The 19,639-nt window shown below is 35.3% G+C and overlaps 1 protein-coding gene across 1 annotated transcript in view; it reads right to left on the reverse strand.

Moving 5' to 3' along the window:
* Nucleotides 1-19,639, reverse strand: part of LOC123526851 (uncharacterized) — an 88,943-nt gene that overhangs the window by 35,498 nt on the left and 33,806 nt on the right. Inside the window, exons 4-5 of the mRNA XM_053523471.1 lie at nucleotides 15,848-17,679; nucleotides 14,983-15,167 (exon numbers count right to left, since the gene is read on the reverse strand). Of these exons, the coding sequence (XP_053379446.1) occupies nucleotides 14,983-15,167; nucleotides 15,848-17,679 (2,017 nt within the window). The remainder of the gene's footprint in view (nucleotides 1-14,982; nucleotides 15,168-15,847; nucleotides 17,680-19,639) is intronic.

The raw sequence follows: 19,639 nt of genomic DNA on the forward strand, positions 1-19,639 counted from the left end.
AATATTTATAAAATCCATTAGCGTAAGAACAAAACAATGTATTTCTCCTCTTAAATCAACACTTTTATTTTGATACCGTCACAAAACTTTAATATTTAAATCCACATCATGTTTTCCCGTATGCATCATCAAATTCCATAATCATATATACTTCATGCTTTGTAATAAAATCTAAATATTATCCTATTTTTAACCAAAAAAAAAAAGAATGTCCTGTTTTGTCACTCATTTATCATTATTTGCTTTTTGTTTTTCTGTCATTATAATATTTATGCATCACAATAAAACATCCAGATCCGGTTTTTGTGTCATCTGAAACAATCTTATCGCATGCAACGTAGAAAATCGAAAGTGTTCGAAAATAGATAGATCAGTTTCTTTTTCTTACAAAAATACCAAAGTAAAAACACAAAATTAAGTCGCATAATAATTCACATCGTGTGAGTTATATTTCATTAAATTGTTTTGCATGTGGCTCTTCGATAAGACTCGAAAAAAAGTACAAAAATGTATTTAATGTCACCGGAACATTTATTATAGACATAAAGAGTAAAATAAAAAATATATCGGGCATTTTTTATGAATAATTACTTTCAACATTCTCTAGTGTAATGGTATACGTTTTGGGTTTAATATTCATTTTTGTTACATAAATGACGAAATTATTGTGGTAAATTGAGCGCACACGCAATGAAATTAAGGTGTACAATTTCAAAAATATACAAGCAATTATCTATGCCCTAAAATTAAACTATCAAATTGTTACAGTTTTCTGTATATTCATTATACCTTCGCAATTTAAGATAATTCTGTCTGACGCGGTGAGTGGTGAAATGAAGAAATTACAGACTAGCATTTAATTTAAAAGATGTCTTCTTAAAGCAGTTAAATTTGACTGCTGCAGGTGACAAAAGTCTGTCGCATTTTTATAAAACTGTTGGTATATTGAACAAGCAACATTAGCCACATTCATTACGTATAATACTGCACAAGTTTATGCAAGTTAAAGCCACCACAAACGTCGTTCACGTCTCATGCATGTTAAAGTTATACAGTTTTTCAACACGTTAATTCTTATGATAAAGATCAATTAGCCGGTTTGTCCAATTAGTAGCGAAGCAAGTGCCAGAGGCAACAAAGATATTGAACAATAAAGATAGTGAAACATCTCCCTGACTGACACCATTGCCCGTTCGTAATGTCACCTTTCCATTATCCTTTTTTCACCATTTCAAAAACAGATAATATCTTCCAAAATAAATCAAACAGCATTTAAACACCTTTCTTAAATGTTTTCGCCACAAAGAAGAAACAGTGAACAAAATCAAAACTTATTTAAGTAAAATCTGTTTTGCATGACATGGTTCGGCTTCATTTCATTGCCAATCGAGCGAATCAAAAATGAAAAATGAAATATACGTGAATCTATTCAGAAAAGTTTAACATTTTTGATTCACCTCGGCAATTTTACATATTTCTTTTCATATTTAGCATAAATAAGATGTTATTTAAATTTTTGTACCAGCACTATGTATGATTTATTATTCAAGCTTATAAAAGCTTCCTTAAAAGTCGGTCGTACCCATTTCATATGGAAATCCGCTCTGACGTATTTACCAGACAGATCAATAACACATGAAAACATATTGATGACATAAGCATTTCTTAAGTTATTTTTGAGGGGCAAAATGCAAGTCGGATGCGCTTTAGAAATAACCGGCGCGTGCGTACATTATCTATGTTTTTTTTTCCTTTTACCTCTGCAATACAGTTCATATATTGCAGTGCAATAACTGTTATCTAGAGCACTCAAGTATTTGTGCATTTGCACTATCAGCACATCTATCGGCTCACTGTAGCTGTAAAGAACAAACGAGCTGGATACTTTGGGCTTTTGTAGATGTCACCAGGTACAGTAAATTGCAATTTAACAGAATACAGTTCCTTCTTCATGTTTTGAGATATTCATTTTATTTCAGTTTAAGTAGAATAACTCAGTGCGTATCTTTGCGCTTAATAGACTTATGTAAGTGCGTAAATCTAGCATGAAAGGCAATGGTATTCCGCTGGTTCACATTTTTAGATGTCGATAAAAAATGGATGCTGGGAAAGCAACTAGTGGTACAAACAAACAAGTTGCTATGTGGTTCAAGGTGAAACTAAATTCGACATGTAAGATGAAATGCTATGTTGCAAAACGTCCTTTGCCTAGATATCCTGTAGATCTACAACCACAAAAATATTGTGCAGGAAGGAGTGAACCTTTGTACCACTCTTGAAACAATGGAGTAAATCAATATTCAAGTATTTACTAATAAATTACATTATTTTCACGCATTTAATATTAAGTGTCATATATACATTCTATGCCAAATTTGTCGAAAACGAGTCTGTGGAAACATTGAAAGAAACTTCGTCGTTCCATTGTGCAATAGGGTATTACTATTTTCCGGTTCACTTACTTTCAAAACACGAAAACTGACCGAGGACTGACATTAGATTAAACAAGTTTCTTGTTTAACATGGATGGTCGACGAAAGTCTCCACCCAGGGGACAACTAATTTCCGAGCGAGTCATAGGAAGGTGTCATAAGTAGCTCACCCAGCATCCAGTTTAGGCCGACACTATTTGAAAAAGTACCAATTTAAGTAAATCACCCAGCAATTAACACAAGTTGGGATATCCGGCGCGACCGGGAATCAAACTCGGACCGCTGGCATTTTTGTCAAATCTGCTAACTACTATGACAATTTTACAAAATTCTACGTTATTTTCCGTGTTTTCCTTATCCATACATACATGCTTCGGTTATTTTTCCTATTTTTATTTCCTGGAATGCCTACCACAGCGTTATATATTGCTAGCCTCAATATAACATGATATGAAGTTTCTATGTTAGATATCTTCTTCACAAAATAAAGCGAGATCATTAAAATATGATATATTTCTGTCACGGAATACCATTATATTTCAAATGTTATCACAGACCATTCGTGCTGCGGTTAACCATTACTCGCATTCTCGCATTGTTTTGTATAATGTTACGTTGATTGAGTAATATGAAAACTTAGATGCAACCGCAAAACATTTTGCATGGAAAGATGCGCAGTTATAAAACTGCCGTTTTCCAATTGGGGCGTATCAGACGAAATTCAGATATTTCATCCGAGGGCACAGAAAAGAGAACAAGGAATGTTAACTTTAAATTCTAGCCCGATTTATTCTTGTAGTTATCAGCAATGATCTGCCTACGAAAATTGGTTAGTCAATTTTATATAGAATAAAGAAAAACAGCTATTTAGTGTGTTGTAACCATAAACAATCATAAATGAAGTGTATTTGGTACGAAAACAGCATGGTGTTGTAACCGACACCAGTCATGTTATACGGCGAATCTTCAAATTTCAATGGTGTAGGAAGACTGTATATGCCCTTTTGGGAACTATTTCAGGGCGGGTACCTTAGTTGAGCCAATGACCGTCCGCAAGCCCTCACATAACAATCCGAGCAGGGCTCGAACTCCAAGAATAAAGGGAAAGTACTTGCTTACAAAATCATGTAGGCATTCTACCTCACTTTAGTCGCGTTATGTATTTAAATGCGTCCTATACAGTTCAGATTAATTGCAATTGTGGTACAATTTATAGAGGTCAGTGGACAAATGGTCAGTGACGGGCGTATCATGCTACATCAGATAATGGTCACCTGTCATATATAGTCATCCAGGTAATGTTAATTACCTCATCTTAATGGGTGACGATATTATCTAAACTTTCAGGTAAACAAAGAGAATTGTGTGTATGAAAGTGATAAAAGTTTCGTTGACCATCATTGCTTTTGACCGTAAAATTTCTGACCTATACTTTTGTCAATGGATGAATAAAAACTGACCGAAGCTTAAAATAATTAACTACGGAAGGTTGTATGGAAAGTGTTCAAATTAATAGCTACCCAGACATGTATTTTTGCGACCATAATTTGAAAACAATAACAAATTCAAATGACTCTTAAATCATTTTTTAAACCGCCTCCAAACAATTCATTGATGAGGAAGATCCTTCAATGCCAATTGAGTTTTAAAGGCATTTGACGCTACAGTTCAGAAACTAGATACATGTGTCTACTAAATTATTTCTCTCCTATCGTAAAATACAACACATTTTTTTTTCAATCCATATTTTATTTTGAGTTAAACCTTTAGCCTGCTTTTGCCTATGCGAACATAGCAGACCATGGTCAGCCTTCACGGATTCAATCAGTAAAAGTCCAGTCAACATCCCTTTGAATAACAAGTGGCAATGCCTAAATTGAATGTTGAACCAGTCCATTTTATAAATGTAGCAGGGTAAAGGTTAATATACGATCAAAATATGAACGAATATCTATATCAGTTTTCATATCCTACGTTTGTTCAAATACTTATTCAAGAATTATCTATCTTTTTATTTCTAACTTATGCTCACATTATACATTACATGTTTTGACCTCGGTTAAATATCTGGAAACCATTTTCTTTAAGTATAGTATGTATTACAGTAAATATAAAATGTATCTTACGTAAGGCCTCGTGTAATGTCTTTAATCAAATATTACACGGAAGTGTATCGGATGAATGCACATTTAGAAAATATAATGAGCCGCGCCATGAGAAAACCAACATAGTGGCTTTGCGACCAGCATGGATCCAGACCAGCCTGCGCATCCGCGCAGTCTGGTCAGGATCAATGCTGTTCGCTAACGGTTTCTCTAACTGCAATAGGCTTTGAAAACAAACAACATGGATCCTGACCAAACTGCGCGGATGCGCAGGCTGGTCTGGATCCATGCTGATCGCAAACGCACTATGTTGGTTTTGTCATGGCGCGGCTCAATTATTATCTCCATGTATCATGTTCTCGATCCTTTTGTATTTCAGTGATTGATGAGTTGCATTCAAGTTAAACACCTGCAGTTTTATAGATATGATATATTTTGATTGGAAATTTTATTGAAATGTGTGCCGCCACGTGAGAAAGCCTTCTTTACACAAGGGAAACAAACCGTTTATATAGTGAAATTCTTGAGTGAACACCGTTTGTTAATCCTAATCCTGTCCATGCTATATCAGTGCAAAGGAAAAGTAACCTATCTATGTTAAATGATATGCATGATAACACAGTTATGCATCAAACAGTCCTGAAATTGATTTCTAGATACTTTTCCCAGACTTTAACGCATATATATGAGTAGTTGAGATTGTTCTCTTTCCAGCAGTAGCCTTTTCAACATATTTCACCTTGGAAATTCTGTGGGTTCTGACTTTTTAAAAACAAAAAACAAAAAAAAAACGTCTGTTTGTTGACAAATTTCACCTCAGAAAATGTCATACTTTCCCCCAGGGCATTAACTTATCTGATCTTTACATAGTTTTCTATTCAGATTGCTAATCCATGTGGCAATTATGCATGCTTTTTCCCTGCATAGAGGTAAAAAGTGTATAGTTTGCATGAGGTTCTAGGTCAATAGCCAGCTAAGCCTACCATAAAGTCTTAGCGGATTTATTTCCATTTTTTTCAAATATTTTACCCGGGATCATTTTTTTCAGCTCAAACAACTCTTTTTTTCAGAAAATGATATCTTAATATTTTTTTCCAGTCTTTGTACTTTGATACAGTTAACTACACATAAATTATATCTAAAATGAATAGTTCCTACTTGAAGTTTGTATTTTAGTTACACTGCCTACACCTTACAAAGCGACGTCAAATGACGTGTCGCAAGTTAATTATTTTGTTGTTACTTTAATTCAAAAGTACTCGAATACATTATACAGAATTTGTTTTATGGTGCAGTAACTACGTATAATAATTATTTGATAGATAATCTACACGCGTGCATTTACTGATATGAAATAAACAAAATTTTTGAAGAATAAAATTATCTCAATCTAAAATTCGCCGAAATGAAAAAAAAAATTAAACAACTTCTCCCGTCATTGCGGGATTTCTAATCGGAGTATTTTTATACTTACGTGAAGTGTTCTAATATAATGCTTGATTAAGTCAGATTATATACGCTAACAGGTCGTGCCGGGGAGAAAAGAAACATATCAAAAAGTGTTAGATATAAATCTTTAATATCAAAGATAAACTTCAGTTTTTAGTACATTTTAAGTTTATAAAACTTATAAATTTATGATACACTGCTGGTGCAGATCTGGTATACGACGACGCAATCCCCACTTTACTTGTTTGCAAAGTTCTATTATTAAACTTTTTGTTTTTACTAACTTTTTGTTTAGTTTTGTAAGAAAGCTCACTTCAGGCAAAAAAAATCTTGGAAATGTATGCTAGTGTCTAGACAGGTGCAGAGAAATAAATTACCGTTTTGGACGAAATTCTAAATAAAACAATAATTTAATTGGCAGTAAACCATAACTTATCGGAAGAGGCGGATAATACATGTGCAAAATATATAGACGGCTTCTTACAAAGTTGATCTTTCGTTGCAATGCAATCGTTTTTCAATATTCCCTACAGAAAAAAAACCAAACAAACATACAACGGGTATAAACATTCCTGCTCCAAGCCTCTGATACATAAATGCCAACAATACTTAAAAGTAATTACCTTGAATACAGTTGTCATATTCTTTAATAGCTAGTATTTCATCAATTTAAAAAAAAAAATCAGCTTTAATAACATGATTACTTCCCTTTAATATACAAAATTAGTTAAACATAACCTTTGAAATTGCATTGTGATCACGATCATTTTAACTCGTTCCTTTAAAGTCTCTGTTGGAGGCAGTCAAGAAAGATTTCCAAAAAATATCATACGTGTATGCCCCGCACGTTGCGGCATGACATATCCGCGCTTGTAAAAGCTGTTATTAATGTAATGAGAAAACCATCAAATACTTATTCACAATAAAATAATGCGGGGATTGACGGTCACACTAACAAGGATTTTATAAGATTACATCAATGAACGAACCCCATAACTGGCAATAAATTAACTGGTCCGTAGCTGGCAATAAAACCTGAAAGGCCAAAGAAAGGTTATTGCTTCAATGTTTACTTTCGGTGACAATCGTTGCTAGGCGGCAGGCAATGACCGTACCGCTCCACAGGTTTAAAATGATCATTTAAGCCGCCAAATAAAAACAAACCTAAATATCTAATAGAAGACGTTTAATTGTTCTTCACATTCGTAACACTCATTTAATATGTGGTGATCTAAGTTTACTTCCAGTTAATAACAATTAAAGAAATACAACGACCATGTAAAACCTTTTCGCGTGATTTTCAGCAAAAATAAGGAATCTGCTTTCTATACAATTAGCATAACAAACAAACGACTACGTTAATTGTCATTATCGTTATCAGCTTCGAAAAAAAAAAGTTTTAAGATTTCTCTACCAGGAAATTTGTAGATACACTGCTAATGCTATTCCTAAGAAACAATCAAGTTTATGGTCGCAGAATGCGTTTGATACAAAGAAGAAAGGTTGAAACGGCTCTTGCTATGTGGAATACATCAAAACTCTAAACACATAAAAGCTGTATTTTCTTCTTCGATGTTCGCATACTAATGGCTTTTCGAAAGTTTCCTATCTTTTTATCTTTGAATATTTCATTTTTGCTGGCACTAATGATGTTAAGGGTTCATCTGATTGGTTGTTAATAATAGTATCATAATAAAATTCTTCATTTTCACCGGATATATAGACTTGGTATATCCTTATACCTAAAGTTATTTCGACCTGTCAAATCAGAGACGCAATTCGTACTTTCATATGCTAGAATAACTTTTTTTTTTTCATTTCAAAAAGATAATCATTTGACATGATAGCCAGGCTGTATACCGGAAACAAGTAAAAAAACTTTTAGAAGGGTAGTCTGTTCTAAATCATTAACATGCTTCTACTTTGGGTCAATATTTAAGAAATACATAAAAAGCGCTGTGTCCCGTTGTTTGACTTATTAGTTTACTTCATTTCCCTGGTCTTTGAGCGTCTACTTTATTCTTTCTTTTTTTTGTTAGCCACGTATCAGCAACATTTTATGACACTTTTCTCTTTTCCTATATTCTGTAAGAGATATATTTAAGGGATAAAGAGACCCATTACACAGAGATAGTTCCCAATTAGAAAAATATGCTTTATTTTCTTTGATGAAGTTTACACCCCCGCCCTAAGCCCGTAATATGAAACTATTCAAAAAGCTGGTATTTCTTAAAAGTTCAATATAATTGTCTAGTTTGATACATATCGGGGTTATTTTAAGCTTTAGCCTGCTTGAGGCAAGTGATTTTGCCTTTGCGACCAGTGCAGATCAAGATCAGCCTGCACATACGTGCAAACTTTCAATACTTACATAGCTTCATCTATCTCGTTTTGAAATCATTTCATATCATATCATATCATTACATTAAAATATTTCTTATAAATTTCTTTGAATATGAGACTAAATCTTCTAAGAATTAACAATAAATTCTTACCTATAACAATTGAAACATCCTTTGAATAATTATATTATTGATATTTCACATAGAATAAAATTTCACCAGTCTTTCAGAGCTAAAAAGATCAACACCACCACGATATTAACAAAGATATCGACGTTTCGACGCTGTGGTATAATTCCAATCAACTTCATTCAAGTACACAATTATATTAGATGCATGAACTAAATTAAGAACCTTTCTCGAATCACTTGGATCTAGAAACTTAACGCTAAATGCATGTTCACGAACAAGTGAATTTCTTATCAACTCCTGAACATGCATGCATGAAATACTCAAAATCTTGATTTTCCCTGTTCCTTTATCTTTCCGACTTTATACAGGAATCACATCTGAAAATCACTCTGTTGGATGTGCTACCAACTAAACGTACTTCATGGAGGGGCATAGGGTGTTATGTGTGACGTGTTTGTTCAACACTCCTCTGACAAAAAACGCTCAATAAGAGGGCCTGTATGGATTGATAACGTGTTGTTTTTTGTTGCTGGGTTTTTTTTCAATGAATTATTGAAATATTTAAGCGAAATATATGTGGTAATTTCACAGTGAAAAATGCCAAACGAAAAATATCAAATATACAAACTTTGGTAAAAAAAAGAAACAGTGAAAAATATGAAACATAAGTAAAATTTGATGGTTTAACACTTAAATTCAATTATCTTTCTCGCCTGAAAATTCCACGGATGGTGGGTACTGCACTCTTAGAAAGTGATTTCGATAAACGGATATCCTCTATATACCGGTATTACTGTGCCTCCTTACAAGTATCACTACATAGCAGATGTGTTCTAAAATTGTTGTTATTCTAGAAATTGTAATGATAGCCAGTCATCCTCGCACTGCTTCTAGGGAGTTACTTATTTCTTCCTCCACAAGCCCGCGTACATGACGACTTCCCCACCAGCAACAAGCTTTCGTGCATTACAACTTCCCCACTAGCAAAAAGCCCTCGTAAATTACAACTTCTCTACTAACAAACATCTTTATTCATTACAACTTCCCCTCTTGCAACAAACGATCTCACAGTACAACTTCCCTCACTAGCAACTATTGTAATAAGATAGGGCGTAGACTTCCAAACGAAGTTACAACATACACAGTAAACAAATTCCTTGCTTGATAATCGAACTCAAATCCAATGGGAGTTCAGATATTTACTCCATGACAGACCAATATGATCAGACAGTAAAGTCTTTTTTTGTATCGGTAATTGGTGGAGAAAGTTTCATTGCTTTTTTAATCTGAAAGTGGCTTGAGAAAATTCAATTCAACGTATCTGGTTCGAAACAGTGAGAACTTCACTCCGTGGGACTTGAAACCTAAATACAAAGTGGCGGTTTTATTATGATATACTGTGATAATGCACTCGTACCTTATCCCTAACTGTAGGAAATTCTGTAAACCAACCAAGGAAAAGTTTAATGTTCAAATACTTTTAATTTGAAGAGGGTATAACTAAATTAAAGATAATGTCGATTTACCTTGAAGCCATAATTGCAGATCTATAATTGTTTATAGCTTTCCCCAAACATAGTTTTACACCCGGCTTTTTACTATCTAACAGAAATAAACTGACCGGTGTGATACATATCAACAATGTCTGGTTTTTGTGGAAAGTCGGTGATAATTCAATGATAATCGACTGAAAATAATTAACAAACTGCCACGCTTCCTCTAGGTATTTATGCTGTAAGGAATTGCCAAAATTAATTGATGTATATATACTTAAGTGATTGAAAAAGCGCAGATGGTGTTTTCTTCTTTCTTTTCAGAGATTAATATGATAAGCTGTTTGATAAAAAATTAGACGAAGAAATTCATTCAGACTAGTATTAATTTTGTTGAATGTATAGTTCTTACCCAGGAATCGAAGTTGGACTCGCATTACAACAACCTTGATTACTAATATTCTACTTAAATTGCATGCACTACACCCGAAATCTAAAGAGATTTAGGAACAAAAAAAAAGAACTATTGTTTACTCTCCAGGTAATTCCACACTTACACAATTGTTTACTTAATTTATATGTAGATTACAGTAGTTTCATTTTCAAGGCGGGGGATGATTCTCCGGGTGTTAATCAATTTCATTACAGAATCATTGAGAATGAAATTAATGTTGTCATAAAAGTTTTGTATTTTATTGAACAACTAAAGTACAACAATATCAGTTTAATCAGAGATGCTGAAATGAGCACAGAGAATGTTACCCGGGCAGCGCGTGTGTTTGAATGACCAATGTGCTTTCACGTGTACCCCTGTGAGTCATCGAGTGTGCCATGTACAAACAAGTCCAATCATCCTACATTTATTGAATCAAAGTGCGTGCACTTAATTGCTTTTCTGACATTTCAAAGACATTATAGGTACATTATTTACAGAACTGTAATTTATAAATGACATTAAGGCAATTTCGGTTATTTCAGTTCAACATTTAAATTACAGAGACAAATTAGGTACGGGGTAATCTTTATTACTTTCATGGTCATAAGTCACAAAATGAGCTGATTTAATTAAACTTTTAAACTCAAAATGATCTAAGGTAACCTAGCTTGAACTGTATTTTCAAACGACACATGTGAGTCATTTCCTTAAAGGAGTCACCTCTCCCCTTTAGCCATAAAATTAACCCTTATCATGCTGGACACGATTGATTCTGCCTTTGCGACCAGTTTAGATCATGACAAGACTGCACGTTCGTGCAGTCTGATCATGATCTGCACCGTTCGCCATTCGGTCAGTATCTTTTTAGTAGGCATCCCTTTTAACAATTATTGGTACTGTCCGAAGTGAAAGATGGACAAGTCCATTTCAGAAATTTAGCAGGGTAAGGGTTGAGGCCATTTTCTCCGACTACTCTGAACAGTGTACAGAGAATTCTAGAATAGTCTTCTAATAGTTGTGAAAACACTGTTTCTGCCCTGGTACCCAGTCCTATTAAAAGTATCCGTAGCGCTATGATATGTTGGAACCATTATGTAATTGAAAATGAGCCAAACACAGTCTTTAGTGTAAGTTAAATGTATCATCATAAATGTTACTACGTGGAAAATATTTTTAAAATATTGCAGCGTTTATCAGCATAAGCATCTATTTAAACTGACATTATTTCACTTTAAATTAAAACAGTACTCTGTCTTTGTCAGTCACTAATTGATAAATTCCAGTTTTATAAAGAATCACGTCTGCTGGCAACGTTTTTACATGGCAACTGTTTTTTTTTGTTTTTTTTTTTTTTTTTTTTTTTTGATGTTTGTTGTTGCTGTTGTTTTTTACTGACTGCTCGATTTATCACAACCACTTGTTATATAACAAAATAGTAAGTTTCAGAAAAATACAGTCAAGTGAAGAATAGTAAAGACTGTTTTACATTCCTACGGACAAAGGGGATTTTCAGTATCACAATGAAAACGGATGGATCCGCAAGTGTTTTGATGACTAAATTATTTCAAATTATGAAAAGACGTGCGTAAATAAAACCAGGTTGTTACAAAATCAAAACATAGGTGCGTATCACAAGTGCACAATTTGCATTCTGATACGTCACAGTGTAAATCTGCCGCCAAGTTTTCAAGTTTCCAAACCGGCATCAATCACCTTCACTGCCAATATGTTGCAAGAGGCGTTCGAAGCTTTAAGATTTATATTCAAACACACCTTATGATATAACATGAATATGAGCCACACCATGAGAAAACCAACATAGTGCATTTGCGACAAGCATGGATCCAGACCAGCCTGCGCATCCGCGTAGTCTGTTCAGCATCCATGCTGTTCGCTTTCAAAGCCTATCCGTTAGCGAACAGCATGGATTCTGACCAGACTGCGCAGATGCGGTCTAGATACATGCTGGTCGCAAATGCACTATGTTGGTTTTCTCATGCTGCGGCTGATATATATATTTACTTTTGATTAAGAAATGAATTATAGCATTACCACGTTCTAATATATACAATACGGAGATGTTACACATCTGCGGAATAATTTCACGAGTGCGTAGCCCGACTGAATCATTACCCGCAACGTATATCGATATGTTAAAACATAGTTCTGGATTTTAACATGTCATTTAAATGTAAACAATTTGCAATTGGATGAAATTTGGATTCACTATTTCTTGGTGCATGTATGATGCCAAATATAATAGGTCGACGTGACCAAACTCCCAACGGCGATTATCTACCCTTGCGGTCGTCACACAATAGCACGTATCAATAAAGACCGTTGAAATGACCGTCCAATTCTGTTTTCGACTTCATTTCTTCGATTTTTTCACCCACATAACATATACCCAAAAAAAAATCAATAACTAAAACCTGATAAACAATTTATAAAATTTTGTAGTGGCAGAGTAGGTCTCTTTTCGAGTTAATAACATTCGACTACCGTACATAGTAGCGTGCACCTAATGCAAAATGAAATCGTTTTATGTCTAACACCGTTCTATTATACCACTTCAATTCTGAAACGTTTTTTATATATAATTAATATAAAATAGTAGTCAAATTTGGTAGCATCTTTCTCGGCGCCTATATTGCGACAAATCATATATTTACGTGACGTTAGAATTGCTATGTTTCAGTGAAAATGTGCAAATTTTCTACATGTTAATATAGTCTAAGTTAAATTAGATTTTATATTTTCTAATTATCTGACCTACGCCCTTCTAATGGAAAAAAAATATCTATCTAGACGCTACAATGTATCCGCAAGTGTATTTAATGACCGAATCATTTCAAATAATAAAAAGGTCTGTAATGATAAATTTCCGTCTAAGAACTTCTAGAATTCCAAGCTAGAGGATTTCTAAATATAGGTCAGTGTTATCATTGCTATCTTGTTTGAGATACACACCTACATTTTTATACCGCCAAAGTTGATAAAAACACTTAAAATATTTCATTTATTTATTTTTTTATTTTGTTGGGTTTAACGTCGCACCGACACAATTTTAGGTCATATGGCGACTTTCCAGCTTTAATGGTGGAGGAAGACCCCAGGTGCCCCTCCGTGCACTATTTCATCACGAGCGGGCACCTGGGTAGAACCACCGACCTTCCGTAAGCCAGCTTGATGGCTTCCTCACGTGAAGAATTCTACGCCCCAAATGAGGTTTCGAACATCGATGAGGGGCAAATGGTTTGAAGTCAACGACTCTAACCACTCGGCCACGGAGGCCCCTAAAATATTTCAAGAAAAAACATTATTATTTTGTTGGTTGTTATATCTTATTCCAAACGGTATTTCCATATTTTTTCTGGTCTGTATTCCAGATGTCCGTATCGTTGTCATCTACATGATTATTGTAAATCGCATTTTGAAACTGATGATGAAATGATGGCCGCATTATGACATGGCTGATGAAATGACAACCGCACTGTGATATGGATGATGAAATGATGACCGCATTATGACATGGGTGGTGAAATGACAACCGCATTTTGACACGGATGATGGAATGACAACCGCATTATGACATGGGTGGTGAAATGACAACCGCATTTGACACGGATGATGAAATGACAACCGCATTATGACATGGGTGATGAAATGACAAACACATTATGACATGGGTGGTAAAATGACAATTGCATTATGACACGGGTGATGAAATGACAACCGCATTATGACATGGGTGATGAAATGACAACCGCATTATGACACGGGTGATGAAATGACAACCGCATTATGACACGGGTGATGAAATGACAACCGCATTATGACACGGGTAATGAAATCACAACCACATTATGACAAGGGTGATGAAATGACAACCGCACTGTGATATAGAGGATGAAATGACGGCTGCATGATGACATGGGTGGTGAAATGACAACCGCATTATGACATGGATGATGAAATGACAACCGCATTTTGACACGGATGATAAAATGACAACCGCATTATGACTTGGGTGGTGAAATGACAACCGAATTATGACACGGGTGGTGACATTTCAGCCGCATTATGACATGGGTGATGAAATGACAACCGCGTTATGACATTGGTGATGAAGTGACAACCGCACTGCGATATAGATGATAAAATGACGACCGCATTATGACATGGATGGTGAAATGACAACTTAATTATGACACGGTGATGAAATGACAACCGCATTATGACACGGGTGATGAAATGACAACCGCACTGTGATATAGATGATGAAATGACTGTCACATTATGACATGGATGGTGAAATGACAACCGCATTATAACAGGGATGATGAAATGACTTCAACACATATGTATTATTTTTGGTCATAACAATGATGAAAATGACTACTGTACCATGACACGGATGATGAAATGGCTTCAATACAGACGTAATTTCTTAACGAGACATTCGCATCGTCTAGAAATTAACCTATGAATCTTCAACATAGTCGTAGGTTAGTTCTGTGCTCGTCCTACTGAGCTACCTGTCCTTGGTCTGAAAACCTTGTACATGGACCTATAATCTAGATTACACCTTACCTTTCGGGTTGCTCCATCTTGAACCACCATCAGTCCTTCACCATCGGCCCCAGGTAGTTCTTTATTGTTTATATTGCCGTCTTTTTTACGGTACGCCGTTAGCTTGGCTCGTATTGCGTTAAAGAGATAACCTCTGTCGTTCTGCCAAACATGAGTAACAGCTCGGTCATAACGAGGTAGTTCTTCTGTAGACAAAATTAGATTATTAAAACTGGTGTGTTTTGATACGATTACATCACATTTTACACGTGCTATAAGCGGATAGTTTACTAACAAAAATGAGACTAACACTATAATCTTTCATCTCTGTTCACCAACGCATTTTCTTTCTCATTGACAGTAGGACAAAAATACGGAAAGACAACTGTAAAATTGTCATTCACTGTTCGGCAATGTTTGTTGCGTCCCTTCATAAACCAATTATTGCAACAAACAGTCGTTAAGTCAATCTTGTATAATGACAATAATTACATAAGTAAGATTTTTTGCAGGTACAATTAAAGATCTCTGCATATCAGATCATTACAGTAACTGCGAGTATGTAAATGAAAAATGTATTTAATGGTAGATTGGAATTATTTCAACAACAGCAGGTTTGGTACAAGTTGCCTATATATATATATTTATATACTGCTAATTTAGGTAAAAAGTTCAGCGGAACTCTTTGAAATGTCTCGTGTACGTTAAATAAATTTCTCATATTCGTCCCACAGAGAAAAATGTTACTTACATGTATAATAAAAGACGCTGAGTAACAGAAATTAGTGATTTAGGCATATTTTGCTACAAAGAAGACAAATTGATGAAAGGATGGCCGGAATGATCGATGAACAGATTGTATTTGGGTATAACAGTTATGCCTTACCTGTCGATCCGTAAGTGTTATTGTCTGTGCTAGAACTCATGCTTCCGGAAGTTAGAGTATCCTCCCCTGTTGAAGTCCCAGAATCCCTGGAAACGGAAGGCGGACATGACGAATTTCGAAACTGTCGAGGAGGTTTAGCGGGCGCTTTTTTCTTCTTTTTTGACCTTGACCTTGACGTTTCAGAAGCGGGTGGTTGATCGCCTGAAGACACTGTTAACACCGAACCGCTCTGACTAGACAATGAGGAACATATGCTGTCATTCTCACTTTCAGAAGATTTCCCGATTTTGTCAGCGTTCGAAATGACACTATTAGATTCCATTTGTAAAACCGTAAGCCACTTCATCAGTTCTGTGTAATCAGTAGCACATAGATAAATGCTTTTAGACTTTTCCTGAGTTAACTTGAATACGTATAAATTCTTTTGCTTCTTGTCCTGTTTTGAAACAAAAACCACACCACAACTTGCTAATAACACAGCAATCTGGGCATTTTCTTCGGGTGAATTTGATTTGAAACCATAGAAACATCCTCTGCAGACGACACACCAAAGTTTCTGCCATTTTAAGTGGTGTTTATGTAACAAAAAGCCATGCATACTCGTGTCATGTAAGTCCCCAAGTTTCGCGAATGGTTTAGAAGGCCGTCTGTTAAAAACTCTGTCTTTTATATCAGAAGCACGTCGCACAATTCCATTATTCATACCGTTTTTAGGTTCACTGTATTCTAAAGACCTGGATAACTTCTTGCCTTTCTGTTTCTGCAACTGTGACATATTAGCACTGATGTCAACCGATCTACTTATCATTTCTTGTTCTGTGGACGAACCACTTACAATGCTACCGCCATCATCATTCGAAATAGAATCTTCTGATGGTTTCCGCTTTTTTCTTTTAAATTTCAAAAGACTTTCAAAACTTCCAAAAGACTTCAGCTTTTTACCGCCTTGTTGTGGTGCCTGTGTATTCTCTTCCTGAGCTGGTTGTTTGAAATGCGTTGCTTTGACCGGAAGTTGCTTGGAAACTTCCGGTTTCGTTTCCTGTCGCAGAAGTTTCTTAAAGTCTGATATTGACTGTCTTCTAGAATCGCTCCTTACCAAACCAGAGCGAGGACTTGGCTGGTTACCGTTTGTAAGCGGGTCGTGTCCGTTTGTACTTGTATGTATAGATATATCGTCTGCAGTTCCGTTCATTTCTGGCTTTTCCGGAGGTCCCCGAGGACTTCTCATTCGTTGAGAACGTCTTGTAGCGTCCTGTGATGGAATATATCCAAGCTTGGGCAATACTCCGTCAAAAGACACTCGTCTGCCCGAAGGTTTGAAGCCTTCTCCGTCACTGGAGGTTGATATGTCATTGGTTATTTCAGGGTCTAGTGCCGATGCCTTTTTTAGAACTCTATACCATGTGTCAAGGTCATATTGCGACTCCGCGCCAAAAACGTGTTTCCGCCCTGTACTTGAATCGTCAATAACAAACTGGAATTTCGATATACCCGTTATTGTTTGGGAGTGCGTGTTTGTATTCAAGCCATTTATAGCCGTATTGTAGACAAGCGGGCGAATACTACAGCCCGGGAGAATTATTACATCCCGGGGCTTCGCGGAGCCCTCGCATTCAAATACACAAAACAGCATGTCAACGACCACGCCCCAAACCTTGCTCTGTTCTGACTGGTCAACGAGCCAACCGACGTGGTCGGGGATGGCAAGGTCCGACATGGAAATATTTTGCAGAAAGGAACGACAACTCTCATCAGCATAATCGCCATTTTGAAATGCAGAGTCGTCTACCTTGAGTGCCATATTGATACCGTTTTGAAGCACAAGAAAATACCTATAAATGCAAGTAAAAAGAAATGTAATTAACTTAGCATTAGACATTTTTTAAATTTAATTATACAGACATTAATGCTACAGAATGTATATGCATGTACGGGTTGTTTGATATAAAAGAACGATCATGTTTCATTTTAATTTCTACATATTCCAAAAGATTAAATTATTTCTATTTAAAAGAATAATTACGTGTCGTGGTTAGTCTTATTTAATTCATTGTTTGGTAAATTTTGAAGTTAGAACATGAAGAAACTAATGAAAAAAGTTCAACTTGAAATGATTATGATAAATAAAAGCACTGATTCCCAGCAAAACGTGCACGGTGATCATTTTTAAGGTAGCAGCACTGATTTTTATAACTAATGCCCAACTGGGAAATATATATATATTTCTCAACCTGACTGAAACCAAATGGAAAATTGTAATATTCTACAAAGTAAACCAAAGAAAGGGGAAAGCTTTGAATTACAGCTTCGTAAATTTAATCAACATTTTCGTTCTGTATCAAATATCAACATAACTATTTGCCTAGCCAGAATGTGGCTTAATTGGCTATTAAAATTGGTAATGTCCATTATCTGCTATTTGATACATAATAAACAATATATTATATTCGTACTGAAAAATAGTGCATAACTAATAAGCAAGTGGTACATAAATGTATAAAGTTTAAGGGCGGTCTTGTTTTCAAACTTACACATTCTTAGTATTTATGTAGCTTTTATACCGGCTTAATCTCAGAAAGGATATTACACAAAGTACGCTCAACCAACAAGGATGTATTGTCCGGAGTACATTAAGCAGACACTATCTAAATGCATCCGTTCCTTACAGATGTTAATAATCTTTTACTTCATTACTCGTAAAACACTTTCAGGTCTTAATTCTCCTCGTTGAAAAATCTTTTCAAGAGCAAACTGTAATCCTGGGTACTTTACGTTAAAGATGGCCAATCTCATTTAAGCAACATTTTATGACATTTTTTTCGCATTTCGTATGTTCTATGAAATATTTATCTAAGGAACAAGAAGCTTATATCCCTATTAAAAATGAAAGTTTTATTGTCTTTAAATAGCCACCGGTTTCTTTTTGCCACGCCTGTATTTAGCAAATTCAGCCTATATTTATATGCACTTCACAAAAATGAAAGCTGTTTTAAATTGTTGTATTTGCTAACTGGTTAAAAGTTAGTATGAATTTCTTTCATATCAGTACTAGCTTTTTGTAACTCTGCATGGAAAGATTGCATTTGCCATGGCAAAAACGATTTTGGCCATGGCAAATCGATATATAGGTATTTTGCCATGGCAAGAAATTTCATCATTTTGCCATGGCAAATATTTTTTCTGATTTTCTGAAAAACATGTTCTCTATTAAAATATTTCTGGACATGAGTACAGGTAAAATTATAACTTTTTATAACTTTATCTCATTTTTCAAAATTTTGCCATGGCAAATAAATTACATTTTGTTATTGTCTCTCTTGAACATAAAAAAGAATTCAATTATGATTACTATTTTGCATTTTGTTTTCATTAATGAGCCGTGCCATGGGAAAACCAACATAGTGGGTTTGCGACCAGCATGGATCCAGACCAGCCTGCGCATCCGCGCAGTCTGGTCAGGATTCATGCTGTTCGCTAACAGTTTCTCTAATTGCTATAGGCTCTGAAAGCGAACAGCATGGATCCTGACCAGACTGCGCGGATGCGCAGGCTGGTCTGGATCCATACTGGTCGCAAACCCACTATGTTGGATTTCTCATGGCGCGGCTCAGTTATACCTGTATGCAAAAGAGAGATAATGATAATTTACAAACTCGCATTTCAAGTGAATTTCGGCCAAACATATTATTACAAATGCGAATCTTTGACAAATGTAATAAAATTGTTCTTACATTCACGTCATTCTTTGTTGGTCAAATGTCTACTTATACTAATAACACTCTACCTTGTTTA

Source organism: Mercenaria mercenaria, chromosome 14 (genome assembly GCF_021730395.1).
Source record: "Mercenaria mercenaria strain notata chromosome 14, MADL_Memer_1, whole genome shotgun sequence".
Taxonomy (NCBI): Eukaryota; Metazoa; Mollusca; class Bivalvia; order Venerida; family Veneridae; genus Mercenaria; species Mercenaria mercenaria.